This window comes from Temnothorax longispinosus, chromosome 12, assembly GCF_030848805.1.
Source record: "Temnothorax longispinosus isolate EJ_2023e chromosome 12, Tlon_JGU_v1, whole genome shotgun sequence".
Taxonomy (NCBI): Eukaryota; Metazoa; Arthropoda; class Insecta; order Hymenoptera; family Formicidae; genus Temnothorax; species Temnothorax longispinosus.
This window is the reverse complement of record NC_092369.1, coordinates 12,960,091-12,981,913: the sequence shown is the minus strand read 5'-3', so window position 1 is coordinate 12,981,913 and position 21,823 is coordinate 12,960,091. Positions and strand designations below refer to the sequence as shown.

The window sequence follows — 21,823 nt, the reverse complement described above, 5'->3', positions numbered from 1 at the left end:
CAAATAAGCTTGTTGATAATCCCGTCCGCTCCGGAATTTCGCTCCGCTACGTCCCTGGCAGCGTCCCACTACTCCCACTCCCACTCCGCATTACTCGGCCAGGTTCGCAGCGTTCGACTGAGTCGACTCGCCGCATTCGGCGCATTCAACAGCTGGCCAGTGAACGACGAAGTAGTGTAGTGGGTGAACGGTTTCTTCGCGCTTCATGGATCGCAACGCGTAGTAGGCTGTATCGATGACACAGCTAGCACGGACGTGATCTTCAGCTCCAACCTCGTTGGCCCGCGCGTTTTTCTTTCTCGAGGTGAGTCTCGAAAGCTCTCCGTTTCCTCTCCGGGGCCACCGACTTTCGGGAGGAGGGACACTTATTGTTAGATTCCATGATGATGATGATGAAAGATAATTTCCTCCGTTTTCCTCCTTTTGTTCGTTTTTGTTGCTTTAGAACAGTAAATGGTGTTGCTCTCTGTTAAGCGAGCGCGTTATCTCTTCAATGCCGTCGCTCCATTATTTAAAATTGTTTCGTCGCCGTCTCCGACGATTATCTAACATTTTTCTTCCTTCCCTCCTTTCCGGACTGAGGACTCCATTCAGCAGAGGGTCGATTATGTATATCTTTCCTTCTAGACTCTAGAGTGGAAACGTGAAAAGTGAAAAGTTTCATATAACTGTCTCGATCTTTCTATGTGTTGAATATCTAGAAAGAGATGGTCACATGAAACTTTTCACTTTTCACGTTTGAGCATCCAGCCGCGTATGCCGTGGACAGGAAGTCGACACTCTGCCCCACAAAATGTCAGGTGTCTTTTTTCTTTCAGAGTGCCGCATCGATACACCATGAACAACAGTTACGATGTCAAGCCCAGTGACGATGCCGCCGTCACGACAGTGCCGCATCAGCGTATGCACGAGTCGGAGCCGGGAAAAGTCACCGAGAACACTTCCCTGTCTCCCAACAACAATCAGACTTACTTCGCCGACGAGAGGGTACCGGTGCCGGAAACAGGACACGTAAGTTTGCCTTCGTAGCGCTGCAGGGATTGAGTAAGGCAATGAGAATGCGAGACTATATAAATTACAAGAGAATTAGATAATGTAAGAGAATAAGACAATGAGAAGACGGTAATAGGAATGCGTGCTCTCTTCCCAGTCAATCACCAACAAACTTGACATCATCGATCTTGGTCCACGCCTGATGTAGACTTTAATTCCTTTTTGCAGACGGGGTTTAGCTTTAGGAAACTATGGGCTTTCACGGGGCCTGGCTTTTTAATGTCCATAGCTTATCTGGATCCTGGCAACATAGAATCGGATCTACAATCTGGAGTGGTAGCAAGATACAAGGTATGCCCTGCAGTCAAGGACAAAAGCAAAAACTGCAAAAGCTGCCGCAATCAGTTTTATTTACTTTACTATCAAACTCTCTTATCTTCTTTTTTTTTATAATATTCCTTGTTGACGTCTTCGCTTTCAGTTATTATGGGTACTACTAAGCGCTACTGTCCTAGGTCTCGTTATGCAAAGACTCAGCGCGCGCCTCGGCGTAGTTACCGGTCTACATCTGGCAGAGATGTGTTACAGACAATACAAAAAAGTACCTAGATTTATTTTATGGATAATGATTGAAATAGCGATTATTGGTAGTGATATGCAAGAGGTAATAGGAACGGCTATTGCCCTTTACCTCTTATCTAACAAAGCGTAAGTGGCCGATACGATTGCTAAATATTTATCTTTAACACGCGCAAGCTAACGTGTTCAAAATATTCCTTGGAGTATGGAACATTTTAAAGCGTCGTAGCTCGCGATTAATCCCTTCGGTGTCGAATACATTTATTTTAATCTCTGCTTAAAAGAACCTAAAAAACCTTTTTAACTAAATGCAAAATACATGGGGAATAAAAAGTATTTCATATAATATACGAAAGATGGATCATAATCCGCGTGATATACGTATGTATGTTTGCAAATTACGTTTACTTATTTTGCAGATATTATTACGTTAAATTGGATACTTTTTATGCATTTTGTTACCTTTCTTCGATTATTATTTTCATTTCTCTTCTCCCTTTTTTCTTTACCATGAATTTATAAATGCAAATAACGCACGTAAATATGCAGATTTGTGAAAGAGAAAGTTACGTTTCAGGATTCCTATATGGGGTGGCGTACTAATCACAGTAGTCGATACATTCACATTTTTATTCTTAGACAAATACGGATTGAGGAAACTGGAGTTTTTCTTTGGTTTTCTCATCATGATCATGGCTGTTACCTTCGGTTACGAGGTAAATTCATTTCTTAGGATATATTTCGATATTGCGTTGCTAATTATACCTTATTGCTACAATGTCTTTCGATGTTTCAGTATGTCGTTTCCGAGCCCTCTCAAATAGATGTTATAAGCGGTATGTTTGTTCCATGGTACAATGGAATGAATTACGATAACAAGGTACTGCTACAAGCGGTGGGAATCGTCGGCGCGGTTATTATGCCGCATAACTTGTACCTTCATAGTGCCTTGGTCAAAGTGAGAATAATGACCATACTATAATATATTATGATTATGCGCTAATTCCTTAATATATATGAAATATCATTTATTTTTTAGTCCAGAGACATTGATCGAAGACAGCCTGCAAAGATCAAAGATGCCAACATGTATTACTTCATTGAGGCCTGCATCGCACTATTCGTTTCATTTCTAATCAACGTCTTTGTCGTAGCTGTATTTGCTCATGGTCTGTTCGACAAGACGAATGACGATGTTGTGAGTATAAGTACAGTTATTAAAACCGATTATATATGTGATTTCGGACGAATAGTTGAATTAATTTCTGTTTTATTTCGCAGTATAAACTTTGCGAAGCAAATAATTATACTCTCGGCATGGAAACTTTTGTTGTAAGTGTTTTATAGCCTTTTATATTTAATTCGTTTCGCTGTACAAGCACATGTAAACTAGTGTTCTTTAGTCAAACGTTTTCAAGTATCCTTTCCTCTAAATTCCAGCAAAACAATGCGACATTCAGTGCTGATCTTTACAAGGGTGGAGTCTTCCTCGGTTGTTCCTTCGGCGCAGCCGCAATGTACATATGGGCCGTTGGTATTTTAGCCGCCGGACAATCGTCCACGATGACGGGCACTTACGCCGGTCAATTCGCGATGGAAGGATTCTTAAATCTGCAGTGGGCACGATGGAAGCGAGTTCTCTTCACTCGAACAATCGCTATAGTTCCTACGTTCTTAGTAGCGTTCTTCGCCGACATGAACAATTTGAGCAGCATGAATGATATTTTAAACGCTATAATGAGCTTGCAATTACCGTTCGCCACCCTGCCGACAATTGCCTTCACCAGCAGTGCTCAAATCATGGGTGAATTCCGAAACGGAATGTACGTAGCTTCGTCCGAATTTTCAATACTTTTAACACATAGAAACTTCCTTTTTTACGTTTCGTAATTATATTATCTGTATTGCAGACTGAATAAGATCGTGTCGACCGCTTTATCGGTCCTAGTGATAGTGATAAACATATATTTCGTGGCACAAACTGTCCAAGAAGACCTGCCCAACAATTGGGCTATCTACTTAGCCATGTCTGTGTATGCGATTTTGTATCTTATTTTTTGCGCTTACTTGGCTATCCACATGGCTGTGAGTATGGGTGCAACTTCCCTCGGCAATAATTGGGTATGTACATTTTTGCCTATATTTATAATACGTGCGTGTGCTATTTGCTTTGACATTAAATTACGTCTTAGCCACAATTTTTCAGCATCCTGATAATTATATCTAGAATATAATAAATTTTATTTTTTATAATAAAATATGCGATAATCTTTTCTTTTTAATAATTTACTTCATTATTTTTCATTTCAGTTCGTTACTAAGTACATTGGTACGCCCGTAAGTCCGACCCTAGGTATATCAAATCCTGCCGTTTACGCCAGGTAAGAATTTTAGCGACAATCATTTATCGTAATTGTAACCAAATCCAGTAATTTCGCCAAGTAACGCTAATCATGTGTCTGTCCTCACGGCAAATTTTTTTTAAACCGAGAAATTGTAACAAAACTGAAAAACTGTAGTTTTGCATGTATTACTTGAAATATTTGATGCAATCGAGACTAATCTTGTATATAAAACTATTTGCTGGTGTGGTAATTTTATACGTGTGCCTATTTTGTGTGTTGTATGCTTTAGCGTCAACTGTATAATAAAAATCTTTTACAAAGCTGGAAATTTACTCAGAATGTGACTTCATGCGAATAAAATGCATTTATGTACTGTTGCATCCGCGTTAAGTTCGTCGTTACGAACATGCGATCGTATATCAAGCGCGATAACAAATATATGCAATATCTTTCGACTCGCTTTTTAGTTAAAGCTGGAAAACGCTTAAATTTGAAAAATAACGAATTTAATGAAATGCGTTTATAGACTGCTTAAACATATTTTTTTCTGAGATTAACAATTAGGGAAAAAATACCTATGGTGAATTTGGAGATGACTGAGAGTGCAAAACTTGCTTGCGATGTAACTTTGTGTGTTAAAATAAATAATTGCTAGGTTGACTTGTGATTCATGCTTTCTGTACCTCACTTGTAAAAAGATAATTGTCTTCCTGTTATTTACTAATAATAGAACACGTTTGAATACTCACACTTGTACGTCTGACTAGATTAAGTATGTGACTTGGTACGTTAAGTGCTTTTTTAATTGTAAGGTATTCTTATCGTGTTGTTGTTCGAGAGCTCTATTTTCTATAAATTCCTTAATTATTTTTGTTTAAAAAGTAACTTCTAACTAATGCACGTACTTTACTTATAAGTGTATCATATTATAATGTTTACTTTTACATTACACTATATGAGCTCTCGTAAAGGTATTTGTTTACAATAGTTTGGGAGTACTGTCTTTTTAAGGGTTCTTAAATGTAATCCGTTATCATTAGTTGGTGCTGTGTCAAATGTATATAAATGATCTCTAAGGAAAGATAAATATATAAACTACAAGATAACGTAAGTTTAGCTCTAGTTTTTGATACAGACAGAGTTCTTTTCATTCATAGTTTCCACAATACGTCGGAAACCTCGTTAAACGCTTAGTCGGAGTAATGCAATTGAATGTGCAATTGAGACGTACAATATGTGGCCTTTGTGTTCCACGAACACGTGAAAACAATGTCGTGTTGGAAAGGTGCTTATATCATCTCGTGATGTCAGCATGGTGCCTCATGGTACGTGTACGATCAATGAAAGATATATTTTTACGATAAATAAACAATAATGCTTTTTACCACAAAGTTTGCTTCGTCATCGTTATTGAATGATATATATTCCGGAACGTCGTTGCTCCTATACCATACTGCTGTCGTCAATTTTCTCCGTTTCTCCATCGTTTGTTTCTTGTCTCTCTAAAAATTTATGTATGACGAGTGATTAACCGAAACTATTTTCATTGCATGCACATTTTTAACAAACACAAAAGTCTGAAAATAAATCGAAAGGCTGACTCATCATAAGGTAAGAATGCTACGTCGAAATTCATGCTGTTGCCTCGATTCGACTTATTGTTAGATTCGTTTCAAGACGCGGGCAACGTTCTAAAAAGTATCCTTAAATGTTAAATATATTGCAGAACAAATCCAGCGTTTACTATTCAAGAAAGCGGCAGTTTTACATCTATATCAGAATGGTAACATCTTCACAAGTATATCAGCATCGGATATGTAAACGATGTGTACTATGGGGATAGAGAAAGTCTGTTTTCAATTGCACAATTGAATAAGAGGTAATAATGCCTAGTGCATCGCATTGACATCCCATCGTTAAATTTATTAGCATCATGATTTTTTAATTTTTCATTATATGATGGCTGGATAATTCAAATGTTAATTCACGCATAAAAAACAACATATATTGATATAATATTACATATTCAGCAATCTTTCTTTCATTTAAGTATTTTCTATAACGATATATATATCTTTTAAATATTATTAACATATTTATATAATATCTAGATTCGTTTTGCAAATTATGTATGTGCATAATAATGTCGGGTCTCAACAAAACATTGAGATTTATATTAAATACTCATGCATAATTATATACCATGTGCAATATAATGTAAATATCATTTCGAATGAATGAATTTTTATTGGTCTGCATATAAAATAAGTAATATCCGCAATAGCAGCAGATTAAAAATTTTTTTGGCGGATTACATATTATGCTATTGTTTGTAATATCACAAAAATATTCCTAATAAGATGCGCACGTCATTTTTTTCCCTCTTTATTTATAAGTACTCTAAAGTAAGTCGAGACACGCACGCACTTAGTCGCAAAACTAAGTTGCAAGATGTCAATTTTAAAACAGGAACATGATCCGCATATTTTAACTTGTAGCTCGCAGGTGTACAATCGCATTCGCAAAATTCCAATTAATATTATATATAAAAATTAGAAAAAGATGTATTCTTATAAAATGTAATATTATCTGCATGATAATTTGAATTGCTACTGCGCCTGTTTGGAATGACCGAATTTTTGTAAATAAAATTTGTTTACAGGCAGTGTTCTGCATTAGCTGTGTGTTTCTCTTTCAAAACTTTTTTTTGTCATATTTTGAAGAAGCTCGCGAGAGGTCCAAGCTTGAAACATCACGACTAGACAATCACTGTAATATCACATGTATCAGACAGTTAATCGTAACAATAATTAAGTTGTGCAGCTATTTTATAAAGTAGAAGTTCTTGCGTTTCATAAAATTTTGTGACAAAATTTGTTCATTGCATATTTCGCAATATGCTAGATTACTCACATTGAACATTTATTATACAAGACATTTATGCATCTGACGATATATTACAAATACGCGTGTTTTATAAAAGTACCTGATTATTTGTCTCTCTCGGTAGTCGTAAAATAAAATAATTTTCTAAAATATTATAAAATTTCGATATCCATTTGTCTATTCGGATTTACTATTTCTTAAAATAGCAATATATATAAAAATTGTTATTATCGCGATGGTCGGACTTTGATCTTGCTCAGTTCCAAATAAGTTATTATCGTGTAAAAGTGAGCAAACCTAAGTTTCCAAAGGAATATCGCGAATTCAACGTAGATGAAAACATATTATTTCATGAAAATGAGCAAAAGTTCGAAATATGTCTCTAATATATCACCATAAAAAAATAGCACATCACGAGGTTGATGTGATATAATAAATTATATCACATATATATATATATATATATAATGATTAAATTGTGTTATTCGTTATAAAAGAGCTTCTTTATAAGAAGCGCTTTTAAAATAAAGCATAAAAATATTAAAATAAGAACTATTTAGTGATTTAAGCAGTCAAATAGACATATATATATACTATATATCGAACATCTCGTCCCAAATTTTAAGAAAAATTTGTAAAAAAAACGCCTTGCTTAATTTTGTCGCAGGCATTAATAATTATCAATGATTACCCTATATTTTTTAATACTTTTCGCCATATTAATTACTTCTACCAAATACCCGTTATATGGCATCGTTATAACCATTGTACGACAAACGAAAATAATACTGTCTGTGTTCTCTTTTATGTCGCCAATACAAAAAGCCGATTATTATTAGGACCAATAAAACTAGCATTAATATGGACGATGTCAGGATTGCTGAAACAAATAAAAGATGCTAATTAAAACTCACGAGATGAGCCATCTAAAGAATAATAATATACAAAATATCAATAGCACTGCATGATATAAAAAAAAGTATATATAGATATTTAATGCGATATATTAAATGCAATAATTACCGATGACATCGCTAGAACTTATATCATTCCGATTAAACATTCCTATTAAACATTCTCTCTCCCAATCTTCAGGTACAACGTCTCTCGTTAAATTAATAAATTCATTTAAAGGACATAACGTAGCGCAACTTGGTAATGTCATAAGTATCGGCTCATCAGTGGTATTTTTATAAGAAACCTGTGAGCAAAGAAAGAATGTGTGTCAATTACAAATTGCACGAAGCATTTTATATAAATGGTAAGCAAAATTCTTACTGTTACAAAGTACTGATTTTCCGAATTCGTCCTTAATTCTACGAGGATCGTAGCAGCGTAAGGTGGACAATGAGGTTCGAATAAGTTCAAAGTCATAAGCAAATTCGCTATGGTCTCATCGTGAGCACTGTATACCCATAGCTTTCTGTCAGGGTGTAAGGTATGTTGCGCTTTCTTGACCATGTGATCTATCATTTCTCCAAGCAGTGGACCTAACAATGCAAAAAGTTTTCAAAGTTAAGTCAACTATATAGTTAAGAGAAATTAACAAACACCTTTAAAAGCATAAAAATATTAATAAATACAAATATAAATAAATTATTAATACAACTGATTTTAACTAATATTACCTGATTTTAACCTTTGAAGTATCTTGTTGTAGGATTCTGTCATAAAACTAAGTATAGCAATAGGTCTCAGTTTATCTGGGAACACCGACTTCGTCCACTGCGGTAGAGTTTTGTTGTACAGTTGCTGTAAAAATAAACTCGTTGCTGTAAAGCGAGCTCTTTATTGCGTGCTTACTCAAGCCAGTGAGTAAATTATGATATGCAAACGTATACACAACTGATAATATAGAATAATCTCGACGTACCTCGATAAATAAAACATCGTATAGGTGTTCAACCGCTCTAAACGATGACATATCGTCCCCGGTGTTCTCACCTAAGTAGACATAGAGCTTTGCGTTCGCTTTATTTATGCGTTCCATTTCCGGCGATGTTAACAGCTTCTCCAGCTCGTAATCGTATCGCGCGCAGTGTTTGCTTCCCTTCAACACGTAGTCCTGCTTCTCCGGGACGGTGTGCACGGGGATTGGCATCCATTTGAGGCTGTCCCACACCTGAGCCTTCACCGGCGGATAAAGACCCGCGAGATTCGCCTCGGCCGACATCAGGGTACGATCTACGTCTGTACTGTGAACGTAGACGTCGTACGGCGAGTAAAGGTCGCTTAAAAGATGAGAGTAACGTTTCCTCAGCCAGCGTCCAAGAAGCAGGTGTTCATGCTTTCCAATCTACATTTTCCGAACGTTAAGTATCAGTAAAGTTAGCATGAAAGAAATCGATATACAGCAAGAAAAGCAATCCTTAAAATCTACTCGACATATTGAAATATTATTTTTTTCTCATATTTGCTGTGTCTAATCTATTTAAAACTTATTGCGTAGTTTATTTTCTTTATCTTTTTTAGAATGCCAAACGGTTGAAGGTTGTGCCAGAATCGAACGTCGCAATATTATGTTACACTTTTCAAGAAAGATTATGATAAGATAAGGAAAAATGACCAGGAAAAAATATTCACAATATTAGAGGACAAAGCGTATTCTCTGTAACCGTTTATGCCTACGTTTGCTTATCGTAATTGTCTTCCTTACATTCGTTAACTGTCCATATGGAACCGGCCAGAACGATTCGTTATTGTAAGGATCGTTCTTGTAAGGCCGAACAGGAGTCCTATCTCCATGCCTGTACAACTGTGAACAAGAAACGAGCTCCGTTATGTTTTAGCAATAAGTTTCTTTAATAACTACTTAGCATTAAATGTCAAGTTGAAAGCTATTTTAGCGTTTTGCCTCTAAAATTATCCATCAATTTTAATGACGTTAAAAGACACATCAATAACGAAATATAAAAATATCGAGCTATAAATATAAACATGAAAACAATATTGCGTAATAAAAAGGTATTGAACTTGGAGTTACGTAAACAGCTATATTAAAAGCAAGAGGAAAAGAAACGAGCGCCAAATCTATCAGACACGTGTAAGGTCAACGATTCATCGCGCGATTCGTCACTTTGCTCGCTCACCACGTTCGCGAAGACGACCGTGCCCAGGTCGAGGTCGCCGGTGCCGGAGCAGCTGACGGCGAGGATGCTCGCGAGGGCGACCAGCACTCCGATGTCCATGTCCGCGTGACGGTCTCTCTTGGTCACTCTCTGCTCGGCGTCGCGGCTCGGAGCGACGGCGGCGGCGGCGGCGGCGACGTCGCGACGACGGGCGCACGTGTTGATCGCACGTGACGTCGCGGGTCCTCTCGGAGCAGATTCACCTAGTATCCGTACGTCGCGCGCACACTTACACGACGCGCACGCGACGGCGACGCGGCGACGTGTCGTGCGTGTACATAAAGAGTACGTACGACTCCGTACTCCGTTGTGCACAAAGAACCCCCCCGGCGCCCCCCTCCCCCGGCCTCGCCAGGACTGTTGCCCCGTCCCCACTATTTTACAAGTTTTTCCACCGTCTTGGAGCCGTCCCCTTCTCCCTCCGCCCGTTCAGCGTCCTCTCTCTTTTTGTCTCTTGCGTTCTTTCTCTTTGTCTCTCCTTCATTTTCTCCGTTTATGCACGGTCACGTGGTCAAGTGCAATGGGGGAGGAAAGGGGAGGAGCAATGTGTAAGGCGCAGTTTACGGGGAAACAGCTGTTTCAGAATAGGGGATGGGGAGCTCCATTCCATTCTCCAATGCTCCATTATGCAAACGTCCGCGCTTGCCGCTTACGCGGCGAGTTGCACGACGGGTTCTTGCAACGGGGAGCCCGATCCGGTGCTTGGAGCACCGTTGTCTTCGCCGGCACTTGACATTGGACGTACGTCGAATGAATCACCCGATGACTCGCCGCGAAGGCATAAAATTTGCAAAGACATACAATTCTTCCGGACTTGACGATGCGAAAAAAAAAACTTGTTAAAATCTTGAATGGCACGAATTCTTAATATTTTGACGCGTCTATTGATATGCACATAACATTATAGCTTTAGTAAACTCGAGTTTTGAGTTTGAGAGATAGGTTCCTTTGTTAGATCCTCTAATTCCCTGAAATTATTTTTCTGACTCTAATGATATTTGTTCGGTACTTAATACTTATGATGAGGATATATATATATATATATATATATATATATATATATATATATATATATAATTTCACGTTAATAGTATTGTTATTATAAAATTATAAATTTTTTTTTTTCACTAAAGTTATGTGCATTTAACTGCAGGAAAAGAATTGTTTAGAAAGAGTGAAAACGTATAGCATGTACGTTCTTTTCGAAGCTATCCGAGTTACATTCTACTTATTTTCGTGTTGTAGGTTTAAACCTAAGAAAGTGTTCTCGCTAACTCACCTTGTATATACACAGCTACATGACTTGCTACTCATAAAGGGGACTAATGCTTTAGCTTCACTTTCTACCTTGTTCTCTTTTCACTTTCTCTCTTCTTAGGAAAAAATGTGGCCAAGGGGGAACGGACGCTCTCACTATGTGTCGACAATGACAGGCGAAATTAGTCGTAAAATAAATTTTACCAGCGAGAATATGTCTAGCGTAGTGTAGGACAAATCCTGATTGACAATAATTAAAAATTTGTATATTTTCACATTGCACGTATGTACATAAAATTTTATCGCAATTCGTTCGGTACGTATAAATGTTCTTTTGAAAGTAGAATTATCATCCGTTAATAGTAATATTTATCATTGTGTCGGTAGTGTACACTGTAAAAGCCCCGTTTTTTTCTTAAAAACCCACGTAATTTACACGTAAAATACATATAACAACTGACTATTGTACACGCTTGCATGTACAAAAGGATTTACTTTCCCTGTATGCATTACAATCTATATAGGACTACATATAACTATATATAATACATACAATCCACCTTAGAAAATATTAATAGAACTATACTTTTTATATCTTTTTATACAGATTGTCCCGGAAGTCACGTACCTCCTTTTAAGATATAAACATTAAAAAGCGGACATGATAAATAAAATAATTCTATATCTACATATATATTTCACATATTCTTAAATATGTGATAAAACACATGATACATCTACATAGTATACGTAAGTCATAGACATTTTATTATAAAACAATACAAATCTAAATGTATAAAAAAAATGCGTTGTACCTTTTTCTACGTGTTTTAAAATAACGTTTGTATTGTTTTACAAAAATGCGTAGCAAGCCACTTTGATCTCTTACTTGACAATAAATGCAGATAAAAGTGTCTTTCGATCGAACTTTCGCCGAGACTCAATTGACCCATTATTCAGCGGAGAATCTACAGACGAGAGAAAGTGTGCAACTTCCGAAACAGGCTGCATTTGTAAAAATATACAGAGACCTAGTCAACTTTTTTTTTTATCACAATTCACGTTTACTAACGTAATCGCAGATTGCATTAGGACAGCTTCGTCTCTATGAAAAGCTTTGTAAAACTACAAGAAATCTCCGTACGTTTGCTATAATTCAACATTAGTAACCCAAACACTGGAAATAGGTTCTCGGCTGCGTAGGAATAACAGTCGTGACATCACAGTCTTCGTTGGCGATAACGCTGCATAAAATTGATCAGCAAGTGAGCGACGAATGGCCATAGCATTAGTAAGACAAACAAACGCGGCGGGCATTCTTGCAACGGCCACCATCTCGCATACGTGCGTCTACCGGTGTGCTCCTAAAACAGAAAGAAGTATTGACGTCAGCATTTTTATACGCAATAGATAAAATGCGATGAATAAAAAATGAAACGAGAAGTATTACTTCTTATTCTATTATAATAAGATGCGATGAATAAATAATAAAACGAGAGGTATTACTTCTTATTCTATTATATTTCAAGGAAATAAAAAGTACGACATTCTTATTTCCATTGAAATTGGATATGTCTAAATAGTAATGATGTTACGTACCGTTTGCGGCGCCAGCGCTTGCAAGGCTTGCCCTTCCAAACCTCGTACTCTGGCCGTTATACGATCCAGATCTCTCTGTAGATGCTGCATAGTTGTCGCGATCTGATTTAGGAATTCCGCATTGACTTTATTGTCGTCTTTCTTCGTTCTCTGTCTACCTCTCTCTCGATGGCCCTCCGTTGCCGTTTCCGCGTGACCGTTAGCGTTGCTGTATCCATTAGTCAATTCAGTGTTTTCTTTTACAATATTCTCAGTACTTGAACGATCAATTCCGTTCTTTGTCGTGCTTTGTACTTTTTGAGGAGCAGTAGTAGACTTAAGTGCATCTTTTTGTGCTTTCTCCGGCGCTGACTGTAACAAAAAATCGTATTATTTGTATAAGACAGAATGATTGACGTAAATGTAAATATAAATGTTAATGTCGTACTTCAACAGTATCTATAAATTCCTCTTCTTCGCCATCGGTGTCCTGTGGCAGCGGGCTTGCAGTGCGACTGCTGGTCGGGCTGGTTTCTAAACTACTCGTTATATGCCGAGAAGCATTCATCACTCTGTGAGGTGATGTTTCTCTAGATGCTGATGAAATAAGAAAGCATTAGAGACAAAAGATTGTAGAAGAAAATATTTTTTGATTGTGTATGTTGTGTTTAGTCAAGGAACTTGAAACTGTTATCATGTTATTGTATGATATTATCACACTGATAACACAGAAAACATTGATAACTTTGAATTATTTCAAGTATCATAATAAATATCTGATATTCTAAATGCTCTTCCAATATCTTCAATTTAGATCTTTGGTAAACATGATTATATAAATCCGATGTTTTGGTTTATTTCTTGGTATCTGATTGATTAATCCTCGAATAGTTTTAAATAATATATATGCAGTAGATTATTGCTATACATGATATGTTAACGTTGAGATAAGATAATGTAATTAATTGAAATTTAAATGTTGCTAAAAGTAAAAAAGGGACGAACCTAATGGTGAACCAGACAATGGTGATCCCGGTTGGGAGCGAATACGCTCCAGTACTGGTCCCACGAGTAATTCCAAATCCTCAGCCGGCACGCTTTCGTAGAAGGAGTCCAAACTGCCGAGAAACGTTGCCACATTATCCGTGTAAGACATCGTTTCGACAATCTGCAACGCAATGACGTTTAATACGTTCATCTTTGTGCGAGTGTGATTTTTATTGTTATTTCACAAACGCTTACTTTCTTCAGTTCCTCCACATAATTATTCATGGCTTCTGTACGACCCATATTGCCAAGGCGTGTCCACGCGTCCCATTTCGCTTTCTTGACAACTTCCCAGAATGCGGGTTTAGATTGTTGACAGGGTCCCTCGGTCGCTTGTTTGTAGTACGAATAAAAACGCAGCATAATCTCATGGCTAGGCTGGTACGCTCCTGAAACGTTAAATATTAACGATATATCAGACTGTCAAAATTATAATCGTTAAAAATTATATTATATTTCCGATTGGCATTATTATTAATTCTTGCTGAATATTTAAGATTGCTTTAACATATTATAGCATCCGTGTTGTAAAAACAAGAAGTTTTAATCGAAATTTATATCCTGATTAAACGAGCACTGAACAGAGATACAATGTGATACACGATAATATTTTTATCTTCTATCTATCTCCTTGACCCCCCCAGCTAAAGTGTTGAAAATATTCTCTTAGGCATGACGGAACGGATTAATAATATGGTAATTTATACATCGCATGATAATTACATAGTCTAAAAAAACGTATTATTATATGTTACAAGCTACACTACGTGTATATATTAATAACAAATATTAGACACGCTGCAAAAATTTTAAATTGTATTTCCAATGAAATTCATGATCTCAGAAATTAATGTTAATATAGGAAACTGTTGTAGCAATTACTGTGAAAGCTCATCGTCTATCTTTGTTACCAGGTAATGCCTCATTAAATCATCTTCCTCGAAACTCAAATGTGATATGTCTATATAAAATTCGCATCTCTTCGATAAAACGTGTGATGTACTTTACACTTTACCATTACAATACAATTATGTCTATATACTTTTTTTTTTCAAGACGTTAGTTCGTGGTACGAGAATACTAAGAAATCGGCGATATCAAGAGATGTGAAATAAAAAGTATTGTAACTTTATCCGATGCATTTTTTGTACTTCGTCTGTTAATAAGTGACCTGGAAAAAAATAATTATTAACAAAATTTCATAACTGCTGGTGCAACACAAGTTACTTTTTTGTGATCAGTGAAGAGTAACATTCTAGTTTTAACTACTAACCGTGTCTTGCGCACTGTTAGAAAGTAAAGTGGGGAGTAATACAGTCACTTAGCTATATGAAGTGACTGGAAAGTACACTCGTACGTGCAATATCTAACCGATCTAACGTAAAGGCTGCACAATAAAAAAATGCACATGTATAGATTTGAATGACAAAGCGATCTTGATAATACGACATTGAGATTAATCGCGAAACGTTATTTTGATTTATAGATATTAAAAGATAATTCCTTGTTTTTAATTCCAGCTCCTAATAAGACTTTTACAGAAAAATAGTCACACTCCCGTTTTTCTTTTCACAAAAGAGCAGACGTAATAAACAGCGATAAAAAAAAAACTGGTTTACGAAAATAAATATTGTGATTTTATTTAAGTCCACCTTTCAAGCTATACTATGAATTATAGCGTTTGAGAAATGCAAATCAGCAAGTCCGTTACATTTTTCGACGTAATTATCAAATGTGAAGGGCATTTTCACGTCGCGGCGTAAAGAGTCTCAAAGGTGAAGCTGTCCAGCAGGACGGACAAATACGGCGGACATGAAGATTTCTTCCGCACTGCGCGGGGACTCGAAAAATGGAATTATTTTTTCCCCAATAACGTTCTCCACGCCGCGAGAATGAAAAATTGACTTGGGGAACATTCACTTTCCTCGACATGATTAAATCTTGTCAATTTCTCCGCACGGCAGCGCGTAACGTCTGCAAGATCTTCGTGCTCGTTTCCGTATATAAAAATAAAACCACCTGCGATAAAAAGAAAAGCTAAAAGTCGCTCATACAAGTAATTAAAGTTTAAAGATCCACTTCGCGTGGGTTTTACCGTGTCGTTGCGCCAATGTTTTCAGATTAAAAAGATATTTGTACGAATCTCGATGGAATCAATTTTTTTTCGACACTTCTCGAACGTCGCGGGAAAAAAGCTTCGTGTTATTCATTATCGCCTTTTCAACGTTATGAATAAATGTATGAGCCGTTTTTCGCGCGAGGGCGACAAATAATCAGCAGCGACATTAACGTGGACTTTAACCAGCACGCAATAAAGCTACACGGCCGAAGGAAGAGAGGCGAGAAAGGAAAAGAAATCAACAAGCGTGGAAGGTAAAAAGCGATTGCACTAGCGCTGCGATATATCTGCCGCGTTCGCGTTCCCAGGCGAACGCAAGAGCGGATATGCGAGGCGTGTGAGAGGTAAAACACATTTCCGAATGCACGGCCAACGAAATGTACCGCGCGTAAGAAATCGAGGCGTGTGTGCCTGCAGCTCGGTCGCGATAACGCCGCGACGATAACGCGGGGCGTAGGGTCGTCTCTCACCATTTTTCGGCAGGCTCCTGATCACGTTCACGGCGGCGTTGAACTTCTCCTCCGTCGTCATGTTTCCCGGAGGGACGAGCGGCGCGGCGGTATGTCCTCTTTACTTGCCTTCTCCTACGGTATCCCACTGTCCCTTATGGGGGACGCGACGTGGACGGCTTCTCGGCTGCGCGATGCCGCGATACCCTCTGGCAGTATAAGAAAAAATAAAAAAAACCCAAGAAAAGAGGAAAAACACTGGACTCCGAAACCGATCTCGGCGGCAGCGCGAGCGTGGCGTACCTGGCCGACGACTGGCGGCTTACTAACTATCACGTCGACTCGTTCACCGTCGAGAACCGGACTGGCCTGTTTGCAAACCGCGGAGAGACTGCCGAACCGACTGCCGTTGTTGACGTCTGTCGGGACGTTGATCATCCAGGCGGGTCACGCGATGGCCGCGATGACGATGACTGGCTGCAGCGACAATGACTGACAGATTGTTGTCGTAGATTATCGTACCGTTTGACGATTGGCGGTCGTCCGGGGTGGTCCGGGGCAGCGCTCGCGGGCATGCGCGAGCCCGAGTTGTCCAGGAAATTTCAATAACCTCCGTCAGCTGTAAATGATTAATACAAATTAATTTCCACAACTCTTTCGATCGACTTCTCGATATTGATCCCATGCTATCCAGCATGGTCCCGTGCCCTCTCTCGTCACGGGCAGGACAAATTATGAATTCTTCACAAATAATTACATTAATTTCATTAATAACTAGATATCTCTAAATTCTTGACAAATAAAATCGCTCAATCACAGCTTTAGAGAAGAGACAAACTTCTTCTCATTTAGCTAGTCCCTCTGCTTAACTTGTTTGCACAAGCCAATATCATGTAAACTACAATTAAAATCCTTAATAAATTAAATTACATGATTGTCACGGCTTTCTCGGAGTGAACACTTTTACTATTTTAGCTAGTATTCTGCCTTAACTTGTCGCAAACATTGTGTAAACTATAATCAAATAATTATCATAGCTTTCTCAAACACTTACTTTTACTATTCAACTGATACTCTGTCTGAGCTTCTTACAAGCAAACATTATGTAAACTATAATCAAATACAATCCTTAACAAATTAAATTACATAATTATTATGGCTTTCTCAAACACTAACTTTTACTAATCAACTGATACTCTGTCTTAGCTTCTTGCAAGCAAACATTATGTAAACTATAATCAAATAAAATCCTTAACAAATTAAATTACATAATTTATCACAGCTTTTTCAAAAACTTTTGCTATTCAATCGATACTCTGTCTTAGCTTTATCGCCAGCAAACATTACGTAAACTGTAAACAATTATAAATTATAATCCTTGAAAAATTAACTTACATAATTTTATTAATTGTCACAGCTTTCTCGGAGCGAACATGCATTTCTGTTATTCAACTGATATTCTGTCTTAGCCCGTCGCAATAAGCAAGAATTACGTAAACTATAATTATATACATAATCCTTAGCAAATAAAATCACACAATTGGTATAATTGTCACTCTCAAGTAGATTTCTATTCGTTCAACTGGTTCTACATTAGCCTCAACCAGTTCCATCCTACGCTACAAGACTATAATTCCTCGATGCGCGTAAAATTGCACAATTATCGCTCCCAGGCGCTCGAGCTGTCAGATCCACGATGACACGCTACGGGAACACGGGAAAGAGCGATATATATATATAGAGAGAGAGAGAGAGAGAGAGAGTCGGTCGACCTCGCGGAAGGAGGCACGAGCCCGCAATCCCGTCCCGATTTTTCCAACTCTATCGCACGCGAATTCGCTCGAGCGAGCGTAATTGCGAAGCGTAACGAGCCCCGATCTTCGGGCAAGAAACCTGACACTACCTGACAAACCGCGCGTCGCACGGTGCAATTTAATTCGTCTTTTTTCGGCGATGGGAGAGGGCGGGAGAAAGGGTTAAACGCTGACCGTATATCTCGTCGATTTCTGTTTTCCTCTCCCTTCTCTTTCCAGGGGGGGGGGGTCCAAACGGCGGAATCCGAGCAGCTCCAGGATCGCGCGATAACCGCAAATTATCCGCGAGAGACGGAATCGGAGAAATTTAAACGCGCCGTCACTGGGCGGCGAAATCGTTAACGTGCCTCGCGATTGTCAGGCGGCGCGGGCGCCGCGTCGACAGTTCCGTCTGCACTTTTCTGCACTCCGTCGCCGCGATGTGCAGCGTGCAGCTGCGTACCTTTTGCACTTAAAATAAAATAAGCGTTGATAAATCATGCAATTCGACGTTGGGAGAAAGAGGGAGAAAAGAAAACAAGAAGTACGAAAGATTCAATTGCAAAGGACCTACATCCTTCCTTCACTTCGTCCGTCTGAACGTAATTGTGAAAAGAGCTGTCTCGTCGCGGGTGCAGAACAGAGAAGGTACAACCAGGTACAACGTCGTGCAGCTGAGCTGCGTTCGAAAACGTCACCCGAGTGCACACGAGTATACTCCTTTCTCTTTCTATCTCAGCGAGTTAGAAGGAGAAAGGAGTATACCCGTGTGTACCCGGGTGACGTTTCCGAACGCAGCCGGAAGGAACAGTTATGTAGAGTTATAGTTGGTTATAGTTCATGCCGATCGTAACACTGTACTAACTGTGTAACTTGAATCCCTGAAGAAGCAAGTGGTCGAGTCAAGATTGTATGTATCCCGTACGCGTCAGTATTTCTTGAATGAACACTTTAAATCGCGTCGTTCTTCGATTACCGGAAACATGCCCTGACATACGCAGCTTTTGTGTCTAGTAGGTCGAGCAGGTTTAAGTCGGTCAATGATGACTTCGTTCGGCCGCGGTCGCGGATGGTCCAACCACCAGAGCCAGGACAGAGACCAGGGTCTACGTAGGCCAGGAGGAGGAGGAGGAGGAGGTGCGTTCGGCAGCAACAAGGTGCTGAAAGACATAGTGGACAAACTGGTCTCCCATGACGAGCGCGAAGGCCTCCCGCTGCAGCTGATCCAGGAGATCGTGGACCTGTTGACCGTCGCGGTCAACGAGGACAGTCTGAGGTATCCCTCGGTTCAGCAAACTTCCAGCGATCGTCGTCTTGCCACCTTCTAACACGAAGTCGCAAATTTCAGGCACGTGTGCGACTCCCTGTGGAAGCAGGCGATATACCACTCGCTGACCACAAAGCTGGCGATGGTGTTCAGCGACAACAGGGTCGCTCTGTTAGAGGATAATAACAAAAACAGCATACGAAGCCGCTTCTTACGTTTTCTACAGGATAATTATATGTGTAGGTACTTGACGAAACACTGTCTGTTCGATCTCCCATTCTGTATTCGTGCTACTCATGTTCGCGTTGTTCTTTTAGCTAAGGAAAAAGACAGAGCAGAGGATAGAAAGATATTTGCCAACAAAATCTTACTTCACGCAGAAGTCTACTATCACATGAGACTGAACGATGGAAACAGATTAAAAATATTGGCCGAGCCATTGATTCAATATTTGGAAGATCTATTGCAAGACAATCCTAAGGATAATATTTATTTTATCATGATACAGGTAAAATTTTGATTTCTAACATGTATAAAAAAAAGGATAAAATGGAGCTTGATCGTTTATAAAAGTGTAAAGTGTATGATTATCAAGAAATCTTGTCTTTAGCTTCTTAGATCTGGTAAAGATCTTTTCGCGGCGTGCCCGGGAGGATTAGAGAGCTTAATAATGACAATCAGGCAACTGCTGGTGAAGGAAAACCTGCACAGTCCTGAAAATTATGCAGCTTTATTGCTGGTGATAGAACTAGCCAATAACGACTATGAAATTAAGGACACTCGGGTGAAACATTTTTATTTCTCAAATATCAAGTCCCTCTCTTTCGAACACCCGTTCACTCACGAAGAATTAAAGGTGATAGCAACAAAGACTGAAAATGGTAACGATTACTTGTTAAACGTCAAGTGAAGGAATTGTGTAATAAATATGTGAATGACATACTTCCCGCTACCATCACAGATAATTGAGCAACTTTTTAATGGTTCCAGATAATAAATTACAGGAAGTAGATAACAGCCAACGAATTGTAAGAGAAGACGCGAAGAATGATGTATCTGGGCAAGGCAATTATTCAAAGAATTCTATTCCAAGAGCGATACGCGGTTCGGGTGCGTCAGACAAACCAAAAAAAGGAACTAATACGAAATCAAATTCACTGAGAACGACACCGCCGAGGGAAAGGAACAAGGCTTGGGGTCACGACGATAGGTTTCACGAGCATTACGAATGAATATCTTGTACAAGGTATATAGACAACAATACATTCACAAAGTGAATTTTACTTCGACTATATGTTTACGCGCACTTGCGTGTATAACGGCAATTATAAAATTGTTTCTACATTGCAGTTCATTGTCGGTCTGCTGACGCACAGAATAAATGAAGTTACAAAAGAGATTTTAAGAAAGATCATGGATACTATGGATGTATGTATACGCGACGTATATTGTCGTGGTTGCGATCAGTGTGAGCAAAACCATATTGGATTCCTTTTTTTCGACAGAGAAAGAGAAGAGAACAGTTCCATTTTGTCCTATTTCGACATCGAAAATTTAACGGAATGTGATATGCTCTGATATTATCGTGCTTTTATCTTACGCTCAAGCAAAATTTCCAAGTGCCGTGCGTTTTATGTGAGCCCATCCCTTGGAAGATCAGAATATACAAGTTTTGTAAGCAGTTTATTTATGAACATATATCGTGTCATTGGGACATTAAACAATCTTCTCTCTCCTATGATTCGCAAGGTAGTTTATTGTGGAGTAAGAAATAAATGATATTACTTTTTTTTTATTCTTATTGTCTGAATAATTTTTGTTATAGCGGCATCATGAAATTTTAGAAGCGTCGACGTGATTTTAACTTTTTTTTTTTTTTTACAATTATATTAATCTCTCAGAATAGAAGTACATCTCTTTCGCCCATCGGAACATTATTCAAGATTATATCTCACGATTTACTATGAACAAACGACATCACAGAATAATGCTATATAATGTATGTATTAAGTATGCAAATAAAGTAAAATTGCAATTCTATTATTTCCTACTCTAATTTCTCGCCTGAGCTCGTATTTTATAGCTACTCTTTGCAGTGATTTGAGCTGCAGACCATTTGATGCTGCAAAAACGCTTTGAAGCATTCTTCTTTTCTTTCTTTATTGGAAGACAGGAGAAAAGAAATGTTTCGAAGCAATGTTAGTGTTAAGTGGCCCGCAGCTTTAGATTTGTTCCAACTCTTAGAACAAGAAAAAGATAAAAAGGTACATTAATCCGAGATTAAAGTTAATTCTCATAGCGGTAGAGAAATGGACACGTGAAAGGTATATACAAAAAAAGTCAAACTGCACAGAACAAACCCTGAGACTCGATTCTTGAATT

General features: G+C 38.4%; 4 protein-coding genes across 15 annotated transcripts; 2 read left to right on the top strand and 2 right to left on the bottom strand.

The window, feature by feature from the left end:
- The first annotated feature begins 143 nt into the window (after positions 1–143).
- On the top strand, positions 144–6,595 carry Mvl (solute carrier family member malvolio). Of its 5 annotated transcripts, none has more exons than XR_011734711.1 (13): positions 144–304; positions 819–1,011; positions 1,222–1,344; positions 1,475–1,701; positions 2,150–2,288; positions 2,369–2,530; positions 2,612–2,770; positions 2,854–2,904; positions 3,013–3,395; positions 3,483–3,693; positions 3,883–3,953; positions 5,075–5,242; positions 5,310–5,528. XR_011734711.1 is itself a non-coding variant. In XM_071795480.1 (13 exons), exons 2-12 carry the CDS (start codon positions 838–840, stop codon positions 5,525–5,527), a joined length of 1,734 nt encoding a protein of 577 aa, XP_071651581.1. In that variant the 5' UTR covers positions 144–304; positions 819–837; the 3' UTR covers position 5,528; positions 5,644–6,595. The 5 variants fall into 5 exon arrangements, 4 of the variants coding, with proteins under 4 accessions (XP_071651581.1, XP_071651578.1, XP_071651579.1 ...); XM_071795480.1 differs by lacking the exon at positions 5,075–5,242 and adding an exon at positions 5,644–6,595 and having other exon boundaries at positions 5,494–5,528; XM_071795477.1 differs by lacking the exons at positions 5,075–5,242; positions 5,310–5,528 and adding an exon at positions 5,644–6,595.
- LOC139823139 (prostatic acid phosphatase) lies at positions 6,145–10,238 on the bottom strand. Its single transcript, XM_071795488.1, has 7 exons — positions 9,893–10,238; positions 9,460–9,558; positions 8,677–9,099; positions 8,432–8,555; positions 8,082–8,293; positions 7,827–8,004; positions 6,145–7,683 (listed from the first exon to the last, which is right to left on the bottom strand). The coding sequence occupies exons 1-7, from the start codon at positions 9,989–9,991 to the stop codon at positions 7,547–7,549; spliced, it is 1,272 nt and encodes a 423-aa protein (XP_071651589.1). The 5' UTR covers positions 9,992–10,238; the 3' UTR covers positions 6,145–7,546.
- A 1,194-nt stretch (positions 10,239–11,432) lies between these two features.
- On the bottom strand, positions 11,433–16,997 carry LOC139823142 (uncharacterized). Of its 2 annotated transcripts, XM_071795496.1 has the most exons (7): positions 16,685–16,994; positions 16,403–16,590; positions 14,009–14,202; positions 13,772–13,934; positions 13,215–13,363; positions 12,788–13,138; positions 11,433–12,552 (listed from the first exon to the last, which is right to left on the bottom strand). In XM_071795496.1, exons 2-7 carry the CDS (start codon positions 16,461–16,463, stop codon positions 12,409–12,411), a joined length of 1,062 nt encoding a protein of 353 aa, XP_071651597.1. In that variant the 5' UTR covers positions 16,464–16,590; positions 16,685–16,994; the 3' UTR covers positions 11,433–12,408. The 2 variants fall into 2 exon arrangements, with proteins under 2 accessions (XP_071651597.1, XP_071651596.1); XM_071795495.1 differs by having other exon boundaries at positions 16,403–16,997.
- Positions 16,998–18,628: 1,631 nt separating this feature from the next.
- On the top strand, positions 18,629–21,481 carry LOC139823141 (uncharacterized). 7 transcript variants are annotated; one of them, XR_011734713.1, is made up of 8 exons: positions 18,959–19,084; positions 19,189–19,450; positions 19,523–19,680; positions 19,759–19,949; positions 20,052–20,322; positions 20,432–20,687; positions 20,792–20,869; positions 20,947–21,481. XR_011734713.1 is itself a non-coding variant. In XM_071795494.1 (7 exons), the coding sequence occupies exons 2-6, from the start codon at positions 19,215–19,217 to the stop codon at positions 20,671–20,673; spliced, it is 1,098 nt and encodes a 365-aa protein (XP_071651595.1). In that variant the 5' UTR covers positions 18,629–18,822; positions 19,189–19,214; the 3' UTR covers positions 20,674–20,687; positions 20,792–21,481. The 7 variants fall into 7 exon arrangements, 5 of the variants coding, with proteins under 5 accessions (XP_071651595.1, XP_071651590.1, XP_071651591.1 ...); XR_011734712.1 differs by having other exon boundaries at positions 18,960–19,084; positions 20,792–21,190; positions 21,267–21,481; XM_071795494.1 differs by lacking the exon at positions 18,959–19,084 and adding an exon at positions 18,629–18,822 and having other exon boundaries at positions 20,792–21,481.
- The last annotated feature ends 342 nt before the right edge of the window (positions 21,482–21,823 follow it).